Below are 23,127 nucleotides of genomic sequence, written 5' to 3'. Positions count from 1 at the left end.
TGGCCTTTTCCACAGTCCTATTGCACTGCAGATACCCGCCAGTCTAATTTGGCTATAATTTTGCCTGTGGATTTGTATTTCCACAGCATCACTTAATGGGGATGCAAGGGCTCATTTGATAGGACATGGGCAGCTGTCATAACATTTTTTCCCAGATCTGGACCTTAGCGTCCAAAATATGGGTGTTAGCATGAAAACCTCCAAGCTTAGTTACCAGCTTGGACCTGATAACGCTGCCACCAGCCAGGGATTTATACAGTGCCTAGCTCACTGTGGTCTCCCCAAAACCTTCCCTGGGGGACCCCCAGACTCAGATTCCTTGAGTCTCACAACAAAGGGGAATAAACCATTTCCCTTCCCCCTCCTCCCCTCCAGGTGTTCCCTCCCTGGGTTCCTGGAGAGATATACAGAAGCAAGCTCCGTGAATCTAAACAGAGGGACTCCACCCTCCCTGTTTCCAGTCCTGGAAACACAAGTACCGAGAGAGCTAATCTCTCTTCCCCCCTCACCCAGAGGGTATGCAAAGTCAGGCTTAGTAAATCTAACACAAAGAGATTTTCCCCCTGACTTCTTCCTCCCACCAATTCCCTGGTGCTGCTGCAGACTCAATTCCCTGGAGTCCCCACTAAAGAAAAACTCCAACAGGTCTTAAAAAGAAAGCTTTATAAAAAGAAAGAAAAAGACATTAAAAATAGTCTCTGTATAAGGTGAAAATATACAGGGTCAATTGCTTAAGAAAAAAAAGTGAATAAACAGCCTTATCCAAAAAGAATACAATTCAAAACACTCCAGCAACTACACACATGTAAATACAAAAAAACAATATAACCCTATTGTCTGTCTTTGTACTTACAACTTGGAAACAGAAGATTAGAAAGCTGGAGATAGAGAAATCACTCTCAGAGCCGAGAGGGCACAGACACAAGACAAAGAACAAAGAACTCACACCCAAAACTTCCCTCCACCCAGATTTGAAAAAGTCTTGTTTCCTGATTGGTCCTCTGGTCAGGTGTTTCAGGTTACTGGTGTTACCCCTTTACAGGTAAAAGAACATTAACGCTTAGCTATCTGTTTATGACAGCAGCGCCGGGAGAGAAACAGGCCTTCAATGGAACCGGAACCACGAATAAACAACACTCCCTCAAGGGTGCAAGAGTGGGCCAAGAAAGGATGTGGGGAATTGTGCAAGAGGGTATACAAACATGAAGTGAAAGACAGGGCTCACCCTAAGGAGTTTACATTCTAAATAGATAACACAAAAAGCGGGAAAAAGGACAGTATTATTCTCCCCATTTCACAGATGCAAAGAGATTAAGTGACATGCGGAAGATCACACAGGAAATATGTGGCAGAGCCCAGAAATGAATTCAGTTCTCTTCAGTCCCAATCCAGTACCTTAAATGAGACCATCCTTCCTCTCACATCATGGGTACCAGGAATACTGTTGCATCAAAGAAACCCAATATTCATAGCATTGTCTTCGCTGAAACCACCAGCTCTGGCAAAACCTTTCCACCTGATTTACAATGCCCTGGACCCCATGCTAAGCCAGGAAAGCTTTGAGTTGCACAGTGTCTTGTGGGCCTCCTACATACTCCAATTGTCTCATGGCTATAAAAGAGAAGACTTATGGATATAAGAAAGGACTTTGTCAGTTTAACATGGACAGACACCACTGCAAGGTTATGGGGCAGCTGTGCAATGATTTCTATGGCACATCAGATGGGGAGCAGTGGGGAAGGGACATCTGGGATGGCAGCTGTGTGGCCATGTGGCACTCAAGGCAGTGGGCAGCTGCATGTCTATACCCAGGGCTCTCCTAAGTGTGTCATTCATCCCTATGCAACTCTAGAAAGTCCCATGGCTCACCCTGGCAGATGACAAATCCAGACCTAAGACTCTGCTCAGCAAGGACATGGGAACGCTGCAGACACAGAGGCAGGGAGATGACAGAATGCTGTAGTCAGCGCTGCTCTACAGCACCTTCTCTTAGCTGCCTAGAGGAGCAGTCTAGTGGCTTCTTTGGTGGCTACTTATTCCTAACTGGCTGTGGGGGAGCATTTCTCTGCAGCACAGGTGGGAGTAAATCAGAAGCAAATACGTGGGGATGTCCCCGTGACCTTCTGCCACAGCAGACTGCTGATCCTACTTGCAGAGGAGCTAAGGTTGCCAACTTGGTAATATTTAAAAACCAGACACTTCAGCAGGAGTGTTGGAACCACCCCACCTCACCTGTTCCCCATAAAGCACTACCCCTGCCCTGTTTCTTCCCCCGAGGCCCCGCCTCATTCACTCCTCTTCTCCCCTCCCCCACGTCGCTTGCTGTTTTCCCTTCCCTACCCTGCCCAGGTGAGGAAAGACTCACCTGCGGAGCCAGGGCTGGGAGCTGCAGCCACCCGACACAAGTACGAAGTAGTCCCAGCTGAATAGGGGCTGGTGCAGGTGATGATCCAGCACCTCTCCTGCCCTCAGTAACCGAACATTGAGTGTCCGGTCAGTAGATCTGACTGGATACTGTCAGGTCCTCTTTTTGATCAGACTTTCTGGTCAAAAACCAGGCACTTGGCCACTCTAATGAGGAGCACTGTTCTAGCTCCGTGGCTCCCAGCTGAGACCAAGCCCTCATCTAGTTGGAGAACCTCCCGCATTGAACAGTAATTGCCGCCCAAGTGCTAGCTGAAGACACCAAAGCCACAAAATTTATGACAGTTGCTCAGCCCCAGGGAAACAAAGCATTTGCTGCACCCAAGGAATGACCATCTATCCAGTTACATATGGTATAAAATGGCAGAAGAAAATACGAACCAGAGAGCACACAGTTTGGGGAGCAGAGAGTTATCCACTAACAGGGGCGGCTCTAGGGATTTTGTCGCCCCAAGCACAGCAGGCAGGCCGACTCCGGCGGTTTGCCTGCGGAGGGTCCGCTGGTCCCGCGGCTTCGGCGGACCCTCTGCAGGCATGCCTGCGGGAGGTCCACTGAAGCCGCGGGACCAGCGGACCCTCCGCAGGCAAGCTGCGGAAGGCAGCCTGCCTGCTGCCCTCGCGGTGCCAGCAGAGTGCCCCCCGCAGCTTGCCGCCCCAAGCATGCGCTTGGCGTGCTGGGGCCTGGAGCCACCCCTATCCACTAACATTCAAAGAAAGCAGGCTGGATCCTCCCAATGTGAGGAGGAGCTGCTGGGAGGAGAGTGACTGATTGTTGTCTCCCATTAATGAGAATGCAGTACAGAGGGCACTCTGCATACATATCACATCCTGCTATCCTGCTGCAGCCCGCACTGAAGACTAATAGAAATAAAATGCATGCACAAGAGTTAAGCTCCTTTATTTCTGATTGCTGGTCCAAGCCCAGGATTGGCAAGCATTTACTGGCCTTACCAAAGAGTTTCTAAGTAAAGCAGGTTAAGAGATAACACAGCATAAAATAATGTAGTTCAAATTACCTTCTTGCTTTCCCCACCCTCTTCAGGTCTGACATGAGTAGTAGGAGGTTGTTGCTTTATAGTATTTGAAACTCAGGGTTCCAAGCTGCTTTCAGATGCGCAAATGCATGAATTGTCTAGTCTAGCAATTGCTGAGATAGTTAAAAATCATGCTGGTATTGAAGTGGGATTAAAAGTAAAATGGTAATCAGAATTATGTGAATTTAAACATTTCCCTACCTCCCAGAGCTAGGGACATATGCATTATACCATTGCTATGCAAATCACAGCTTTCTGCTGGCATGTGCTTGTATGTCTGAGATCCTCCGAGCTATCAGACCATGAATTTAAAGATGGAAAGATGGGTCCTCAGACTCCCAGTGCATTTCTGAGGCAGTCCTAGGAATGACAGGGTTCCAGATCTTTCTCCTCTGGCTACATCTTTCCTTGGAGCCCCCACAGCAGCTGATCCTCTAAGAGATTCGGGTTAGCAATGCTGAGATTACCTGCTGCAGCCACAGATAGAAACTGCTGCCAGGAAGGTGAGTATTCTTGTTGTGCCACTGGCTAGTACTCAGTCCCCACTGCTATTCAGTGCTGAGTCAGAGAGGAACTATACCCTGCTCAGTTCGATGCTGAAAATTAAAGAGGGCCTGATCTTGCTCCCTTGAACTCACTGGAAAAGCTAAATGCCAGAAACACCTGGGTTGTTTGCTCACAGGGTAAACTCTGCTAATTAGACTGAACTCCATGTTCCTACAATTGCCTCATCTCAGTGTCATCTAAGTTGCGGTTCAATTGCCTTTGATCTCTACAGACACAGCTGGCTTTAGGAAGTGCGGGGCCCAATTTGAACAGTTTTGACGGGCCCCCAGCAGGGATGACTTTAAAAAAAAACATGTAAAAAAACATGTGAGGATTGGACACACTGGAAGTGCTCCGAGTCTTCGGTGGCACTTTGGCGACGGGTTCTTCACTCGCTCCAGGTCCTCGGTGGCACTGAAGGACCCGCTGCCGAAGACCCAGAGCAAGCGAAGGACTCACCACTGAAGACCCAGAGTGAGCAAAGAACCCACACCAAAGTGCCACCAAAGACCCAGAGTGCTGCCAGGTGAATAAAAATTAAAAAGGCTCCTCTAACCAGGGAAGGGATTCTCACTGCGCGCGGGGCCCTCTTAGGCGCGGGGCCCAATTCGGGGGAATTGGTGGAATAGGCCTAAAGCCGGCCTTGTCTACAGACCAGGCACTCCATGACCTGTGTCTCCAGAGCCATCCCACCAGCCACGTCCCTATGTGACTCAAACCACAGCTCTCCCTCCCTGCTCCTGCCCAACCAGCATCTCTCAACAGATTCAACAGAGCATTAAAGACTCACTGCCCCACCTTGCCAAAGGCTCAGTGGGTCCATTCTGCACCCCAAAATGTTTATCCTTATCTGAACTTTACCTGAAAACTGCACAGGAGAGCTCAAGCTTCCTGGTATGTCCTGCCATCAACAGGCTCCTGACTAACACATGCACAACGTTTCACGTAGCATTTAAACACCTACAGTTCTGGTCCAAGACAGAACCCACAAATGCAGAGGCTGCTCCAAAAATGAAAATGCACTGCAGGAATTGTGGGCAGAGAACTCTTCAGAGAGGATCTGTTAGAGAGAGACACTCTTTTGACTGAAGTGTGAGTTGTAAGTGAACGCTATGTCCAGGTCCATTTTGCCCAGCCTCTCTCCTGCAGTCATCTGCTCAGTTCCCTCGCTTGTGCTCTTGAATTTGCCCAGAGCTCAGTGACATATGCAGAGATTAGTGACACCCCCAAGTTCAACCCAAAAAGACTCATTTAGGGATTATTTGAATCTCTCTGAAGAAAATTGGGGGGATTTAAATCTCAATTCATCTTCTTCAAGTTTGCTTTTCCCAGCAAGCCCTGGAAGGCAACAATAGTGTATTAGAAGGGAAGAATCTAATCAGGAATCTTTTTCTCCAGGGTGGGTCACTCTAGTTTTCTGTCTATTCCTCCTTCTCTGCACAGCTCACTCAAAGCTCTTGGGTGCTGAACACTTTTAAACCCATTTTACCCCATTGCTTCTTGTTATGGCTCCATGTAACAGCTATAATATCATAGACCTGGACACATTTCTCAGGGAATCAGCAAGGAAGGTTTCTGCACATAGGAAGAACTACTCTCCTCCCATTCCTGGCCTTCCCCACTCACTCCTCTCTTCTCCAGTCCTCACCTTTCGCTTGGATCAAGATCAGTGCAATCTGTCACATTAGACACTGATCCTGCCAATACTTCCACACATGCTTAGCTTCACACACAGACAAGGACTCCCATTGACTTTCCCAGGACTATTTAGGTGTGTAAAGTGAAGCAGGTGTGGTAGTGTTTGCATAGGTAGGGCCTTAGTCTGCTCTGTATATCCTTTCCATAGCAATGCCCAGGTGATTCTGGGATGCTGTAGTAATGCAACTTTGATTTCTTATCAAAGATAGGACTAAACCTACTCCCCAGATCTATCAACTCCTCAACTTTTGGAGCATTTGATGGCTGCATTTGGTTCCAAAGCCACATTTTGCAAATACTCTTCACCAAATATCCTGGTTCTCAGCTCCTCTAAACACTGGGGTTCAGATTGGGATCATATTTTTACTGTTCAGCCCTGGCTCTATTTTTATACTGCAGCAGGAGGGTTTTCAGGAGCCATATATCACACTGAAATATTGAGAACAATCTGGGCCTGATCCTACAGTGACTCAACGGCAGTGACTCCAGTGGAGTTACTCCTGATTAACACGGGTGTAAGCAGAATTAGGGTCCTTCCTTCATGTTCTATTACAACCCCTCCCCCGAGAAATGGGTTGAAAATTCAGTATACGTTTTTCCACTCTCCATGCAGGGTCCAAGCACAGTCCAGCCATGACCATGAGCCACCCCTACTGCCGCACTATGCTGTTAATCAGTCCCCATTCAGGTGAGGATGTGTTTCAGAAAATCCCATCGTGTGATGGGGAGGGGTCAATTACCAGATTGATGAAATGGAAACAGCTGCTCTCTGCTGCCAGATTGCAAATGATAGGGGCGTCCCCTGTGGTGGGGGAATGGTTACCTTTAACACACACAAGGCAGTCTATATGCTCAGGAGGTGAAATTCTGGCCCCACTGAAGTCAATAGGAGTTGTGCCAGGTTTCACTCGGTGTCTATACAGCAAACAAAACCCCATGGCACTGAGTCTCGGAGCCCGGGTCTGCAGACTTGGGTTTGCACTATGGCGCTAACAATAAACATGTATATGGGCTTCAGTGCCAAGCTCCAGCTCCAGCTCCAGCCAAGGTGTCTGCACGGCTGTTTTAAGTGGAGGAGGGACTTTTGCTATGTAGACACACCCTAAAGGTACAGTCACCCTACACCTGGCAGTGAGCCTCCCAGCCTAGGCTGACACACTTGTGTTCGTGGGGCTCAGGCTAGTGCACTGAAAACAGCCAGGTAGATGTTGCTTTGGCATTGCAGCTTTGGCTGGAGCTCAGACTCTCAAGTCCACCCTCACCCCTTGGCATGTGAGCCTGAGCCGCAGTGTCCATACAGCTATTTATAGCGCTCTAGCGCAAGCCTGCTATCAACCTGGCCTGAGAGGCTCCCTTCTCAATGCAGTATGGACATACCCTTAGGGGTTGATCTGGGTGCATAACAGTGGAGGTGCAGTGCAGGGCTTGCCTGCTTTTACGGGTGCTCCCCCAGGAGGTGTGCCCCAGCAAGGACGGTGTGTTGCGGTGCCAGACAAAACATCCCTATGCATCAACATGTGTGAGGGGAGGAAAAGCCATTCGAAGAACTCATTTGCATGATTTTGTCTCCAGGCTGGGGACAGACCCCTGATCCAAGCACCATGACAGATGGATCCAACAGGCCTGATCCCAGCCTGAATCAGGAGCACAGCTCAGAGGAACTCCAGGTTTGGTCAAAAAATCTTCACAGAACAGAGTCTGTGAGGTCTGATGTAAAGCTAGAGCCCAATCCTGGCAGGCGTTATGGCCCCTTTGAACATAAAGAGATCAGGGAGCTGCAATGGAGGGGACACCCATCCAGAGCCAAATACGACTGAGCCCTTATTGAGCTGACATCTCTATTGCAGGGGAGACTGAGGGAGTGGGGAGGGTGAGGGCAAGTGCAGCTAGAAAGAGAGGGAGATTGTGGGTGCAGGTCCTAAGACCCACCTGCACTGATAAGGGTGTCCAGTGCTCAATTTGTAATGAAAGAGGTGCTAGGGCCCAAGCAATTTTTTTACATTAATAACTGATGCAGCAAGCCCGGAGGTGCCAGGGCCATGAGCTGACAAGCCCAGAGGGGCTGGGGCCATGAGCTGCCAAGCCCAATGGAGCTGGGGCTCTGATCTGGCACGAGTTAAGCACAGAGGGTGGCTGTGTGGAGGTGGCCCTAAGACAGATGCAAGATCAGATCTGACAGGGGAGGCATCCACAAGGGTGGCCGGATTTGAACAAAGATCCCACAGGATGGAAATAAACTTCTGGAGCCACTGGATCATCGCATCTGCTGCTATCTCTGGGGAAGCCCTTGGGCCCTCCATACCTGCCCTTCAACACAGCCTGTGATCAGAACAGCACATTCAAGCAGGCTGGTTGGGGCAAGAGTGGGTTACAGTTGGGCAGCATCCCGCACAGCTGTATAGGACCCTTTAGCCACTGGTTGCCAGGCCATATCCTTAAGCCCTGGGGCTGGGATTTCCCTTGGGACACAGCTCTTCAACCATCCCAGCCTGCGCACTCAGTTCGCCCTGGGTAGGACATTCATTCATTGCCAGCGGGTCTGGAGAGGCTGGGAGAAAACAATGGAGAAAACAATGCTCCTTTTGCAGCAGTGAGCAGGAGGAAAGGACAATGGAGGGGTGGGGGTGGGGAACAAAGAGGCTGTGCAATTCCAATCAGCGCTCACGGAGCAGACACCTCCTGTTCCCGCTGGGGTCACTGCTCAGCAGGGAGGCTCGGCTCTCCTCATGCATGTGCAGAACTGAATTTGAAAACCGATAATGAAGTTTGAACCTTCCCTTCTCCCCATACATGGGATATACTGAACTGCTAATGACAAGAGCTTTCTCCTCACTGTGAACATGTGCAGACATACACACACAAATGCTCTTCTCAGGCCAGATTGTTGCTGCACGTGGCTATGGGACCAAAACATGCACCCTCGGCAGAGATTCACTCACAAAAATAACGGATATCAAAATCTTAGCCTTTTCCTGCAATCGGCCAGTTCATCCCTGGTGTAATTCCATTGGCAAGACTGGAGTTGTGCCATGGATTAGTCTGGCCCACAGTGATTTGTACATGTTGGCTAGGTATGTGCTGCACATGCAGTTAACTCCCACCATCCCACCCCTGCATGCACGCACATGCACAGTGTTTCACATGTACACTCACCCTCCCACAGGCTCAGGTGCACCCACATATACACTAAAGTCAATAAGATCAGTGGCTCTCAACCTTTCCAGACTACTGTACCCCTTTCAGGAGTCTGATTTGTCTTGTGTACCCCCAACCCAAGCTTCGTCTCACTTAAAAACTACTTGCTTACAAAATCAGATCTAAAAATACAAAAGTGTCACAGCACACTGTTACTGAAAAATCTACTTTCTCATTTTTACCATATAATTATGAAATAAATCAATTGGATTATAAATATTGTGCTTACATTTCAGCATACAGTATATAGAGCAGTACAAACAAGTCATTTTCTGGACGAAATTTTAGTTTGTACTGACTTTGCTAGTGCTTTTTATGTAGCCTGTTGTAAAACTAGGCAAATACCTAGATGAGTTGATGTACCCCTCAAAAAGACTACTGTATACCCCCAGGGGTATACGTACCCATGTTTGAAAACTACCGAATAAGATTGATGCACCCAGACCTCAGCACCGGTTGCATGCTGGGGATCTCCTTGAGCTGGCTGATATAAAGGGTTATTGCCCCAGACTGGGCATCTGGGAGCTCCTTTCTAAAGCACTATTCATACAATCATAGAATATCAGGGTTGGAAGGGACCTCAGGAGGTCATCTAGTTCAATCACCTGCTCAAAGCAGGACCAATTCCCATCTAAATCATACCAGCCAGGGCTTTGTCAAGCCTGACCTTGAAAACCTCTAAGGAAGGAGATTCCACCACCTCCCTAGGTAACCCATTCTAGTGCTCCTAGTGCAAAAGTTTTTCCTAATATCCAACCTAACCCCCTGCCCCTGCAACTTGAGACCATTATTCCTTGTTCTGTCATCTGGTACCACTGTGAACAGTCTAGATCCATCCTCTTTGGAACCCCCTTTCAGGTAGTTGAAAGCAGCTATCAAATCCCCCCTCATTCTTCTCTTCTGCACACTAAACAATCCCAATTCCCTCAGCCTCTCCTCATAAGTCACGTGCTCCAGCCCCCTAATCATTTTTTTTCCTTCCACTGGACTCTTTTCAATTTTTCCACATCCTTCTTGTAGCGTGGGGCCCAAAACTGGACACACTACTCCAGATGAGGCCTCACCAATGCCGAATAGAGGGGAATGATCACATCCCTCGATCTGCTGGCAATGCCTCTACTTATACAGCCCCAAATGCCATTACCCTTCTTGGCAACAAGGGCACACTGTTGACACATATCCAGCTTCTCATCCACTGTAACCCCTAGGTCCTTTTCTGCAGAACTGCTTCCTAGCCATTCGGCCCTTAGTCTGTAACAGTGCACGGGATTCTTCCGTCCTAAGTGCAGAACTCTGCATTGTCCTTGTTGAACCTCATCAGGTTTCTTTTGGCCCAATTCTCTAAGTTGTCTAGGTCCCCCTGTATCCTATTCCTACCCTCCAGCGTATCCACCACTTCTCCCAGTTTAGTGTCATCTGCAAACTTACTGAGAGTGCAGTCCATGCCATCCTCCAGATCATTAATAAAGATATTGAACAAAATAGGCCTCAGGACCGACCCTTGGGGCACTCCGCTTGAAACCGGCTGCCAACTAGACATGGAGCCGTTGATCACTACCTGTTAAGCCCAACAATCTAGCCAGCTTTCTATCCACCTTATAGTCCATTCATCCAGCCCATACTTGCTGGCAATAATACTGTGGGAGACCATATCAAAAGCTTTGCTAAAGTAAAGGAATAACACATCCACTTTCCCCTCATCCACAGACCCAGTTACAGGGCTGCCCGGGGTGGGGAGGGGGAAGTGAGGCAATTTGCCCCAGGCCTCCATGAGAATATAGTATTCTATAGTATTGCCACTTTTTTTTATAGGATGAGCCACCAAAATTGCTTTGCCCCAGGCCCCCTGAATCCTCTGGGTGGCCCTGCCCAGTTATCGCCTCATAGAAGGCAATTAGGTTAGTCAGGCATGACTTGCCCTTGGTGAATCCATGCTGTTTCTGATCACTTTCCTCTCCTCTAAATGCTTCAGAATTGATTCCTTGAGGACCTGCTCCATGATTTTTCCAGGGACTGAGGTGAGGCTAACTGGCTGTAGTTCCCCGGATCTTCCTTCTTCCCTTTTTAAAGATGGGAACTACATAAGCTTTTTTACAGGAGCTCCCCCGATTGCCATGAGTTTTCAAAGTTAATGGCCAATGGCTCTGCAATCACATCCGCCAACCCCTTTAGCACCCTCAGATGCAGCACACCCAGCCCCATGGACTTGTGCTCATCCAGTTTTTCTAAATAGTCTTGAACCACTTGTTTCTCCACAGAGGGCTGGTCACATTCTCCCCATACTGTGCTGCCCAGTGCAGCAATCTGGGAGCTGACCTTGCTTGTGAAGACAGAGGCAAAAAAAGCATTCAGTACATTAGCTTTTTCCACATCCTCTGTCACTAGGTTGCCTCTCTCCTTCAGTAAGGGGCCCATGCTTTCCTTGACTTTCTTCTTATTGCTAACATACCTGAAGAAAACCTCCTTGTTACTCTTAACATCTCTTGCTAGTTGCAGCTCCAAGTGTGATATGGTTTTCCTGATTTCACTCCTGCATGCCTGAGCCCACACCCCGAATCCCTCCTGCACCTCGCTCCACAACCCCCTTCCCTGAGCCCCCTGCCACACTCCGCACCCCTCCTGCAGCCCAACCCCCTGCTCTGAGCCCCCTTGTACACCCCACACTCCTCCTGTACCCCAACCCCTTGCCCTGAGCCCCTTCCTGCACACTGAACACCCTCCCACACCCCGAACTCCCTCCCACATCCCAACCCCCTGCCCCAGCCCTATATTCATGGCCCTGCATGCAATTTCCCCACCCGGATGTGGCCCTCAGGCCAAAAAGTTTGCCCACCCGTGTTTTAATACCTCTTTGAAAAAAAACCCATACAAGCCAACTGTCCCCCATGACTGTGCATGAGAACTGATGCTGCCCCTTTGGGGCAGTGACAAGCCAGTCTGGGGCTACATGCAAATATTTACCGAACAGTACAGTAAATAGCTATATATTTACAGCTACCTTAGAATGGGTAGCATGGAGAGCAATGAAGGTGTGGAGAAAAGAGCTTGAGAGAGCATGTGAGATCTGGAAAGGGAGAGGGGGCTCTGGGAAGAAATTTCAGCTAGATTGGACTCTGCACAGCTAACAGCAGCAAGACCTAGTTCTTGTCAATGGCTGCATCTCAGGAGATAATACAGGAGAGCAACACCTCCCTACACGACACACCTAGCTCCCCATGCCTAGTGGTAGGATGAGAGAGGGAGAAGTGGGGTTCAGGGAGCCCGCACATAATGCACAGTCAACCTGTGGAACTCCTTGCCAGAGGATGTTGTGAAGGCCAAGACTATAACAGGGTTTAAAAAAGAACTAGATAAGTTCATGGAGGATAAGTCCACCAATGGCTATTAGCCAGGATAGGCAGAATGGTGTCCCTAGCCTCTGTTTGCCAGAAGCTGGGATTGGGCAACACGGGGATGGATCACTTGATGATTACCTGTTCTATTCATTCCCTCTGGGGCACCTGGCATTAGCCACTGTTGGAAGACAGGACACTGGGCTAGATGGACCTTTGGTCTGACCCAGTATGGCCATTCTTATGAGCCCAGTCCTCTCTGTCCTGTTCAAAGAAGTAGGGCAGCAGTACATTCAGCTCTCCCAGCTGGCTCAAGGTTACAAAGTCTATCAAGGGGGTTGAATAATGACTTCCCATTAATATTAATCCTGATGAGTTCTCGGACAAAGAGAAATCAATAGGACTTCTCGGCGCAGCAATCAGGAGAGTGGGAGCAGCTGGAGAGGAACAGTGGCAAATCTGTCATTGAGCCTGGCCTCCTCTGACAGCCCATGTCACCCTCCCCCCACCTGTGCACATGGCCTTGCTGGGAGCCCAACACCTGAGCTCCTCTTACACAATACCTTTAATCACCAGTGCAGCCAGAAGAAGCAGAGCTGGAGGGAGCCTGGAGAAGAGGACGGGCTGGAAGATAGGCAGGGAGGGGGATTCATGGGTTTGCGACATGGCTAAGGGGGAATAAACAATGAAAAACGTCAGATTCAACAAGGGAGAAAAGCCTCATCAAGTCTGCTGTAGCACAGCAAGATGCCAGGGGGATTCTTGGCTGAATTGCACCATTTATATGGCAAAGCGCCTTTGGGTGTAAAGTTCACAGCTTTGGGAGCAGCCATTTTCTACCTCCCTGGGATGTAACTGGACAATCAGCCCTTTCAAGGCAAGGCAGGAAACAATAAGCAGTGCTCAGTCAGGACCCATCACAGAACCACAGTGTTCCAGGCCAGAAGGGACCAGACCAGTGGCTCTCAACCTTTCCAGACTACTGTACCACTTCCAAGGAGTCTGATTGGTCTTGCATGCTCCCTGGTTTCACCTCACTTAAAAAGTACTTGCTTACAAAATCAGACCTAAAAGTACAAAAGTGTCACAGCACACTGTTACTGAACAATGGCTTATACCTATCTCACAGAACTGGAAGGGACCTCCAGAGGTCATTGAGTCCAGCCCCCGGCCTTCACTAGCAGGACCAACTACTGATTTTGCCTCAGATCCCTAAGTGGCCTCCTCAAGGATTGACTCATAGCCCTGGGTTTAGCAGGTCAATGCTCAAACCACTGAGCTATCCCTCCCCCGTTCTCATTTTTACCACCTAATTATAAAATAAATCATTTGGAATACAAATATTGTACTTAAATTTCAGTGCATAGTATCTACAGCAGTATAAACAAGTCATTGTCTGTATGGAATTTTAGTTTGTACTGACTTCGCTAGTGTATTTTTATTAGGGCTGTCGATTAATTGCAGCTAACTCATGCGATTAATTCAAAAAAATTAACTGCAATTAAAAAAAATTAATCATCATTATTTGAACTGTTAAACGATAGAATACAAATTGAAATGTATTAAATATTGTGGATGTTTTTCTACATTTTCTGCTATACTGATTTCTATTACAACACAGAATACAAAGTGTGCAGTGCTCACTTTATATTATTTTTTATTACAAATATTTGCACTGTAAAAATGATAAACAAAAGAAATAGCATTTTTCAATTCACCTCATACAAGTACTGTAGTGCAATTTTATTGTGAAAGTGTAACTTACAAATGTAGATTTTTTTTTTGTTACATAACTGCACCCAAAACCGAAACAATGTAAAACTTTAGAGCATACAAGTCCACTCAATCCTACTTCTTGTTCAGTCAATTTCTAAGACAAACAAGTTTGTTTACATTTATGGGAGATATTGCTTCCTGCTTCTTATTTACAATGTCACCTGAAAGTGAGAACAGATGTTCACATGGCACTTTTTGTAGCTGGCATTGCAAGGTATTTATGTGGCCAGATATGCTACAAATTCATACACCCCTTCATGCTTCAGCCACTATCCCAGAAGACATGCTTCCATGATACTGATGTTTGTTAGGCAAATAGTGCTTTAATTAAATTTGTGACTGAACTCCTTGGGGGAGAACTGTATGTCCCCTGCTCTATTTTACCCGCATTCTGCCATATATTTCATGTTATAACAGTCTCGAATGATGACCCAGCCCATGTTGTTTGATTTACGAACACTGTCACTGCAGATTTGACAAAATGCACAGAAGGTAGCAATGTGAGATTTCTAAACATAGCTACTGCACTTGACCCAAGGTTTAAGAATCTGAAGTGCCATCCAAAATCTGAGAGGGATGAGGTGTGGAGCATGCTTTCAGAAGTCAAAAAAGAGCAACACTCTGATGCAGAAACTACAGAACCTGAACCACCAAAAAAGAAAATCAACCTTCTGCTGATGACATCTGACTCAGATGATGAAAATGAACATGCATCGGTCTGCTCTGCTTTGGATTGTTATTGAACAGAATCTGTCATCAGCATGGATGCATAGCCTCTGAAATGGTGGCTGAAGCATGAAGGGACATATGACTCTTTAGCGCATCTGGCATATAAATACCTTGCAAAATATAGAAAACATCCAAAAATATTTAAATAAATGGTATTCTATTATTGTTTAACAGTGTGATTAATCTTAATTAATTTTAAATGTATGATTAATCGCGATTAATTTTTTTAATTGCTTGACAGTTCTACTTTGTATGTAGCTTCTTGTAAAACTAGGCAAATATCTAGATGAGTTGATGTATCCCTGGAAGACCTCTAAGTACCCCCAGGGGTACACATATCCCTGGTTAAGAACCACTGGACCAGACCATCGAGCCTGGCCTCCTGGAGATCACAGGCCACCAGCACCACCCAGCACCTGCACATTAACCCAACAACCGAGCTGAGACATAAGTATCACAGCCCTCAGGAGACTGGATTGGTACGAACCACAGGTGGCAAACAGGAAGGACCAAGGTACCTAAGGGCCAAAGACTTCTGCAATGGCAGGGAAAGGATCTCTGAGGTGCTGAACGCCCTCAATTCCCACCGAAGAGCCTGGGAGTTGACGGCATGGAGCATGCCCCAGGATTGAGCCCAGCTCACATGCCAAATGAGCCAGCATCTCTCTGTTGTGGGACCTTTCCCTGTGCTTAGCAGTTACCTGGAGGTATCTGGGCAGCATCACCAGCAATTGCTGGTGCCAATGCCCTGCCAGACTTGATGCAAGGGAAGGACGAAAGATGCTCAAGAGCAAGGCTGCATTTGTGGTTACACACGGGGCTTGGTCGCCCATGATGTGTGTTCAATTCCAGGCCCAAGTCACTGAATCTCACTGTGTCTCAGCTCCCCAACCCCATGAAGCACTGTGAGGATCTGTTTGTCCTTGCACATGTGGCACTTAGATTCAGCGAGGGGTGGGCACAAGGGGCGATCAATAGCTAGAACTGGAGCAGGCTGTCCAGCCATTCAATGGCTCAGATCACAAATTGAAGAAGGTAGGGCCACCTCATGCACTCCTTCCTCAGACAAGTCTCCCACTGATGACTGCAGAATCTGGCCCTGAGTTCTGGCCCTCCGAAGCCCTGTTTGTGCAACTGGCCTTTCTAATGCAAGAGCAAACTGGCTTGGCTAAAATATAAGCCAGCCTAAAACTTTACTGCAAGCTTGAACCTGAACCTTTTCCTGAGGGAAAGTTTTGTTTAAAACCAAGAAAACAATAAAAGATTCCCCGACCAACACTTTCTGTCTGCTCCTCTGCGCAGGGCCACCACCATCATACTCATGAAACAGCCCATCCGGACAAACAGTACGGACCACTGCACAAGAACGTCCAATCCAATGAGGCACAGCCCAAAGCACTGTGGGGACCTGGTCTGCAATGACGGCTGCTAGGCACAGCGGGAATACAAACAACTACAACAACTCAGGATAAATCCCAGCCTGATGGCTGCCTCTCCAAATCAACCCTCCGAACCTCTCTGCTTCTAATATGCTCCAGCAAAAATGCTGTCCCAGGAGGACTGAGCTAAATTGAGCTGGGGAGCTGAAAATCATGAAGCAGACTCATTTTTAATTATGGCTATTCAAGTTCCAGGAATGCAGAAAGTAAATATATATTTATTTTTAGGCCATCTTTTGCCCCATTTGCAACAGGAAATTGAATGTACTCGATTCTGTCCGGCTATGCTCCTCAGAGAAACCCAGGGGAAATGAATACGCTGTAACCAGCACACACAAAATACACTTTTTGTTATGTCCTCACTGCTCATTGACTCTGCCATAAAGATTTCCCTGGGGATGTTCAGGTACATGCAGGATTAAAGTCTCATTCACAACATCCTGAAATTTTATTCCTGCTTTAAATGTTACACCCCCTCCAACCATCCCCCACTCCAATCCCCATGGCTAAACTGTGTCTTTATTTCCTGTTTAGTGCTTCAGAGCTCTGGACTATGCACATTGATTGGAATCAAACACAAATGGGCCACATTCCACCCTGGACTTCAAATCTGGCTGGACCAAACCCTACTGCCCAGACCCACAGATGCAAACTGAGTTGTTGCTACCAAGTCCAGGCAGCTGAATTTGCAAATCAGTCTTCAGCTTACACACTGCCATTTCAAACATATTTGTATAAACATTCTACACACACTTGAACAATTTGCACTATGACTGCTGCAGGCTCCTTCACTTTTGCATTCCTCACTCTCTCTTTTCCCCCTTCCAAACCATCCACAATATAGTGGCAAAATTATCTATGTTGACTGCTGCTCTGATCATACCCAGCTTTCCTTCAAGTTCCTTTCCTGGCTCCCTCTCAACTTCTTAATCAAATTCAGGTTCAAGCTCCCCTCACAAATGAGGCCCTGCCTACTTCTGTTCTTGTTCCCTTTTGCTCTCTACCTTGCCCCTGCTCTCTGTGCAAGCTACACAACTGGCCACTCCTGCTTCTTCCTCCTCATACTTCCAGTTTTGATCTCCTATGGCTGGAACCTCCTTCTTGACCAGACCCACAATTCTACCCCTCCATCTCCTTCCAGTGTCTCCTTAAAACTCACTTCTATGAAGCCTAAAAACATGTTGCTTTACCCATATAAATAATAATCACCCCCTAAATTTGTAGATGGGAAAACTGAGGCATAGAGATGGAAAATCACTTGCCTAATGTCACCCTGTAAATCAGTACCAGAGTCTGGATTAAAACTCAGGTCTCCTGACTCCTAGCACCCTGACCACTAGACCGTCTGTCTCCCACTCTGGAGGTACCTTGGCTCCCCTGACCACCTACCTCCTTGTCCAGAGGTGATTGAATTCTATTGACCAGTGGTAGGTGCCTGTATCCATGTATGAAGGTAACCAAACTCCCTTGTTGTTAAGTAGACTCCTCACTTCTGGGCACCTATACTCTAGGCCCACAGCTACACACAGTTCTACAAGCACTTTTTCTTCTTCATTACCATGTAGGGCCTGGCTGCTTCAAATTAAGTTAGAACTCCTGCCCTTTTGTATCAGGCTGGGACAAAATAACTCCATCACAGAACTGTGCTACCAGACTTATCGTCTTGACTTTGCATCAGCTAATACACAAGGGTGCAATGTAATAGCATGACACTGTAATGTCATCACATTTGGCCACCGCATCGCCCTGCGGTGAATCTGGCAGCTACACAGCCTACTCATTGTCTGTTTGGCTCATGCTTGCTTTGAGCTACGTGCAGCAATATGGTAGCACAGGGTTGCTCACAAGCACTGGAGTTGTTGGAATTGATACTTTTAAAGAAAGGCCTGGGTAAAAAACAGCAGTGCTTGCTGGAAGATTGACATGGGCTTTGAAACCAAACCTGAAAGAGACAAAATTTAGCTGCCACTGAAGCTGATAGCATCCCTTTAGAAAGAGAATGGAGTCATGGGTTGGCCAGTCTCCCTGCAGTCAGCCTCCTCCGCCTGTTATGCTGATTTCTTCCTAGGGGTCAGTGGGGTTTTCTTTGAGTGAATGAAAAGACACCAATCATCCATAAACTGGTGACACCTCAGCGCTAATCTAATTGTGGCAAAGCAGGGTCCTTACCTTCTCCTGGTACTGCCGCCGTGAGGAGTCCAGAGACTGGATGAGGGCTGTGGCATGGCCGATGAACATGGCATAGCAGGTGGCACCAACGATCATGCTCAGCATAGTGAGCCACACATCTGACATGCCAACGGGAGCCTGCTGCCCATAGCCAATGCAGAGCATGTGACTCATCGCCTTGAACAGTGCATAGGAATACTGCTTCCCCCAGGAGTCATTCTAAAGAGACAGACACAGACAGACAGACAGACAAGGCTTTAGCAGCTTTACAGGACACAAGGAGGAAGCCAGAGAGACATTCCCTGGGACAGACACTTTTAACACAGATGCCTAAGGTGTGCCTGCTAAGTCCATATTTAAGGTACCTAAACAAGTGACTTAATTCCTCAAGGGCTGCACACCAAGCAGTCCCATCGACTCCCCTGAGAACAGCTGGGTACTCAGTATATTTGAAGAAATTAGATCTTTTATTTAGGTGCCTAACTCTGGGCACAGAAGCCTAAATTTAGGCACCAACATTTGAAAATCATGGCTAGGATTTATACAAATTTCATAAACTGGCTCCAGCCAAACCTTCTGCAAAGGGAACCCAGAGAGACTAACATGCTGCTAGCCCAGGATGAACTTAGGCAGCGCCATCAATCACAGCACAAAAAGGCTACAGGATGATTCTCAGGGTGATTCATGTGCTGGAGGAGGAACTGCAGCAAATCACTGCTCTGCCTAAAAACTGGTTAAGCTGGGGAACAGCTGGGGGTACCACAAGTGACCTGATCCAAGCTGGTATTTGGAACCCCTTGAGGGGTTGTGTTCTAATATCACTTGTATGTCTTTGATTTACTCTCCTGCTCAGGAGTGCCAGACCCCAACTGAACAGGCATGAAGGGGTGAAGGCAAGTTAGTATTTATAATGTCCAGGCAGCCCTTTCCCCAAGATCAGCGCAGGGACTTGTTTTCAGTGTAAAATAGTACTTCTCCCTAGGAGCAGCACAAGCCATGGGTGACCATATTGCAGGGACGCACTAAGGTGTCACAACGAAAGGCAAATCGATTCATTGCTTTCTTGGGACAGTCTGCGCAGTCCTGGCTCTGTGCTGAAATGAACAGCAGGAGCACACCAACTGCTACAGAACTAGATAGGGCTGAATGCAGGCAAGTTTGAGGTTTTCTAAACTACTCAGACTAGACTGAGTTCACACACCAAACACAGGTTTATTAACTACAGAAGAGGTGCAGTGATGGCTCTATGGTCCGTCCCACAAAATCTTACTTGGTCATTACACTGTCATCACACACTGCTGCAACAACATATATGAACAATACCTTCACTGTGGTTACATGAGTGACAGTGAAGAACCCACGAATTCACCACTCTTCTGTTCCTAGGAAGACACTAATGTTACGGATTGACTTGTGCCAATAACATGGGGCAAACCAGCTTGGGGAAGATCTTTGTGGGGAGGGGTTGGTTGGTGGGTGAGTGTAGTATAACCAAGGAATAGTTCTACTAACCACCCAGAAAGACCCTGTCTACCCTAGGGACGTTTCCTAGGAATTTCCCACCATTGGCTCAGCTCCACCCTGCAGCAGCATTGGGAAGCCTCATTCTAATGGGCCCCCAGAAGCTTTTGGACACTACCCACCATGGAGAGATCTAACCACAATGGTGGAGAACAGGCTGGTGACCCATCTACAACAGGACTCCCAACATTACCAATTTTACTGGGAAACTTGTCAGAAGCTCCACTAGCATAGATGGAGACAGAGCATATTATTGCCGCTTCTGGGCAGCCAAGAACAGCTGGAACCTCTGCAGAGTGTTCGTGGGCGCTAAGCAAGTGGACAGAGACTCAGAATAGTCCGACTCAGGCTATATTCAGTGGCCATATGTATAATGTCCTGATTAAAAATGGACAACACAACAAAAGCAGCAGCAAAAGGAACACAGAAGTAGCCCATTCAGAGCCCCATAAAGATACAGCTCCTCATTGTGCCAAACTCTCTGGGCTGGCGTTGTTAACAAACAAGGAGCCAGTTCAACCTAGTCCATTGGAAAATGTCTCCTGCCATGGAGACAACTTAACAATTGCAGATTCAGAGCCCTACTACAAAATGGGCCACTCATGTGCCAGTGAGGACACCTCTGTCAAGGGGAGCAGCGTTTGCACCTTGGAATAGGAGCACAGATTTCACTGGCAGACAGTGCTCCATAAGGAACCTTATGGATGGATGTTGCCAGGGGTTGTGCACTGAATTGGTGTATCCTCCATATACCTTGGCTATGCCCTCACCCCCACCATCCCCACTCTCTTTTCAGGCTGTGCGGTTCCTAGCCAAGCAAGGGTTGGAGGTTTTCCTGGGAGCATCTGTCACTACCTGGGGTCTAGTGACATGAGCTGAACCAGCTCTGAGCTGTCGGGGCACCTCAAACTAGGTTTTGTTTTAATGAATGTGTTGTTCCCTTACCGCTACCACTGAAGTTATGGTATATACCCACCTTCCCTTTCCCTGGGCCCTCTTCATTCTAGCAATCACAGAGCCATCATTGTAAAAAGCCCCATCACTTACACAATGACACGCACACACTCCCCAATTGTTAACCCTCCTCCCCATCTGGCTTATTGTCTATGTACTGAAAGGCTAACGGGAGCTCTGAAATTGTGAGCTGGACCAGTTGCCCTGGCCAGACCTCTGCCCTTGATGACATGTCACCTGTGAGGTGGGCAGTGGATTGACAGCACCAATTATGTCAGCTGCCACCCGTGTGAGGGGGCAGAGGCAGCACAGCAGTCTCTCTCCCTCTCTATGTAATGAACCTTCCCTGTTAAATGGATGTGGTTTGTGTTAATCAAATTGCATTAGAGACAGTAGGTCAGTGGTTGGTGGGAGTGAGCTGAAGGCTGATGCTGGGCAGGAGAGCGGCACAAGGGGGCTCCTGCACCAGACGCTGCAGCATCATAGCCTGTGGGAGAATTTGGATCCCCAGCAGTGGCTTGTAGGATCTTATCTTGGGAAGGCAGAAAAGGCCTGTGGAGAAGTTGCAGAGGCCAGGTATGTTTGTTCATTCATGTGTGTGACTGGGATCAGCTGAAGACACACACATCCAGTGCAGAGTGGCCCAAGAAAGAAGATCTGGGGCACATCACTGGAGAGGAGAAGCATAAGGAAAACATGGAGCAGCCAGTCTCAGAGCTCAGCGTACACCAGAAGAAGTGAAAAGGGCAGTTTAGCCACAGTCTGCACATAATCCTTCATTGCTCCTAATTTAGGCTGGTGAGGTGGCATGATTGAAACCCAACCACACCTCAATGCAGTGGCTGCACTGACACCCCTAAGAACAAAAGAGTGGCTGTACTGGGACAGACCAAAGGCCATCCAGCCCAGTATCCTGTCTTCCGACAGTGATCAATACCAGGTGACCCAGAGGGAGTGAACCTAACAGGTAACGATCAAGTGATCTCTCTCCTGCCATCCATCTCCACCCTCTGACAAACAGAGGTTAGGGACACCATTCTTTACCTATCCTGGCTAATAGTCATTAATGGACTTAATCTCCATGAATTTATCTAGTTCTCTTTTAGACCTTGGTATAGTCCTAGCCTTCACAACCTCCTCAGGCAAGGAGTTCAACAGGTTCACTGTGCACTGTGTGAAGAACTTCCTTTTATTTGTTTTAAACCTGCTGCTCATTAATTTCATTTGGTGGCCTCTAGTTCTTATATTATGGGAACAAGTAAATAACTTTTCCTTATTCACTTTCTCCATACCACTCATGAGTTTATATACCTCTATCATATCCCCCCTTAGTCTCCTCTTTTCCAAGCTCAAAAGTCCTAGCCTCTTTAATCTCTCCTAATATGGGACCTGTTATAAACCCCTAATCATTTTAGTTGCCCTTCTCTGAACCTTTTCTAATGCCAGCATATCTTTTTTGAGATGAGGAGACCACATCTGTACACAGTAGTCAAGATGTGGGTGTACCATGGATTTATATAAGGGCAATAAGATATTCTCCATTGTTATACCAATTATAGTAGACCAGTAAAAACCAGCAGGATCTTATTAAAGGGGATAAGACAAAGATGCCACATTTATTATGATAATTTGATTTATGACTAATAACTAATATCTTAATTCTTATACACACACACACATTATACCTAATATCTATACACACATATTTACACACACATTCACATTATACCTAATACCTATACACATACATACACACATATTTACACCCACACCCACATTCATCAGGTGTTCTGCAGCTTCTGCATAGTTACCAGTCCTAAAGATAGCTTAAGTTCATGGCTTGATTTTGCAGCTTGGGTTCATAGCTTGTGCCGGCTAACTAGCCAGGAAAGCCGGGCACAAGGCCGAGCTGGATCTCTGTTGGGCAGGCACCGATGTTCTTCCATGTTGGCAGCAGAATGTTACCCAGAGTCTCTCATCTCATCCTTCTTTTTTATAGGCTTTTAGTTTGGATTCAAAGTCTATAGGTCTTGCTGTGTCACACTGCCTCTGGGTTTAGATTGATCACCCATCAATTGCAGGCATGACTTTCAGCCTTGAACCTGGCTTTGATCTTCCTTCTGTTGTCCTTTTCTTTTTAGGGTGGATGCTTCTTACTTTGTTTAGGGCTGTTGTCTAGGTCTTCAGCCGTTGGTATTTGAACTTTATCTCATCAGGACAGGCTGGGGCTGGAGGTTGATTCCGTCATTCATACATACCTCATTTATACATCTAAACTAAACTAATAAGATTACAGCAGGGTTTGCAAAA

The 23,127-nt window shown here is 47.3% G+C and overlaps 2 protein-coding genes across 2 annotated transcripts in view; both read right to left on the bottom strand.

Moving 5' to 3' along the window:
- The window catches only part of LOC127058429 (myb/SANT-like DNA-binding domain-containing protein 2), a 606,575-nt gene that overhangs the window by 130,962 nt on the left and 452,486 nt on the right, over positions 1–23,127 (bottom strand). The gene's annotated exons all lie outside the window — the stretch shown is intronic.
- The window catches only part of HCN4 (hyperpolarization activated cyclic nucleotide gated potassium channel 4), a 172,957-nt gene that overhangs the window by 35,178 nt on the left and 114,652 nt on the right, over positions 1–23,127 (bottom strand). Inside the window, exon 4 of the mRNA XM_050968126.1 lies at positions 18,343–18,561. Within this exon, the coding sequence (XP_050824083.1) occupies positions 18,343–18,561 (219 nt within the window). The remainder of the gene's footprint in view (positions 1–18,342; positions 18,562–23,127) is intronic.

The sequence above is a fragment of the Gopherus flavomarginatus genome, chromosome 9 (genome assembly GCF_025201925.1).
Source record: "Gopherus flavomarginatus isolate rGopFla2 chromosome 9, rGopFla2.mat.asm, whole genome shotgun sequence".
Classification (NCBI taxonomy): domain Eukaryota; kingdom Metazoa; phylum Chordata; order Testudines; family Testudinidae; genus Gopherus; species Gopherus flavomarginatus.
This window is presented reverse-complemented; position numbering and strand designations above follow the sequence as displayed.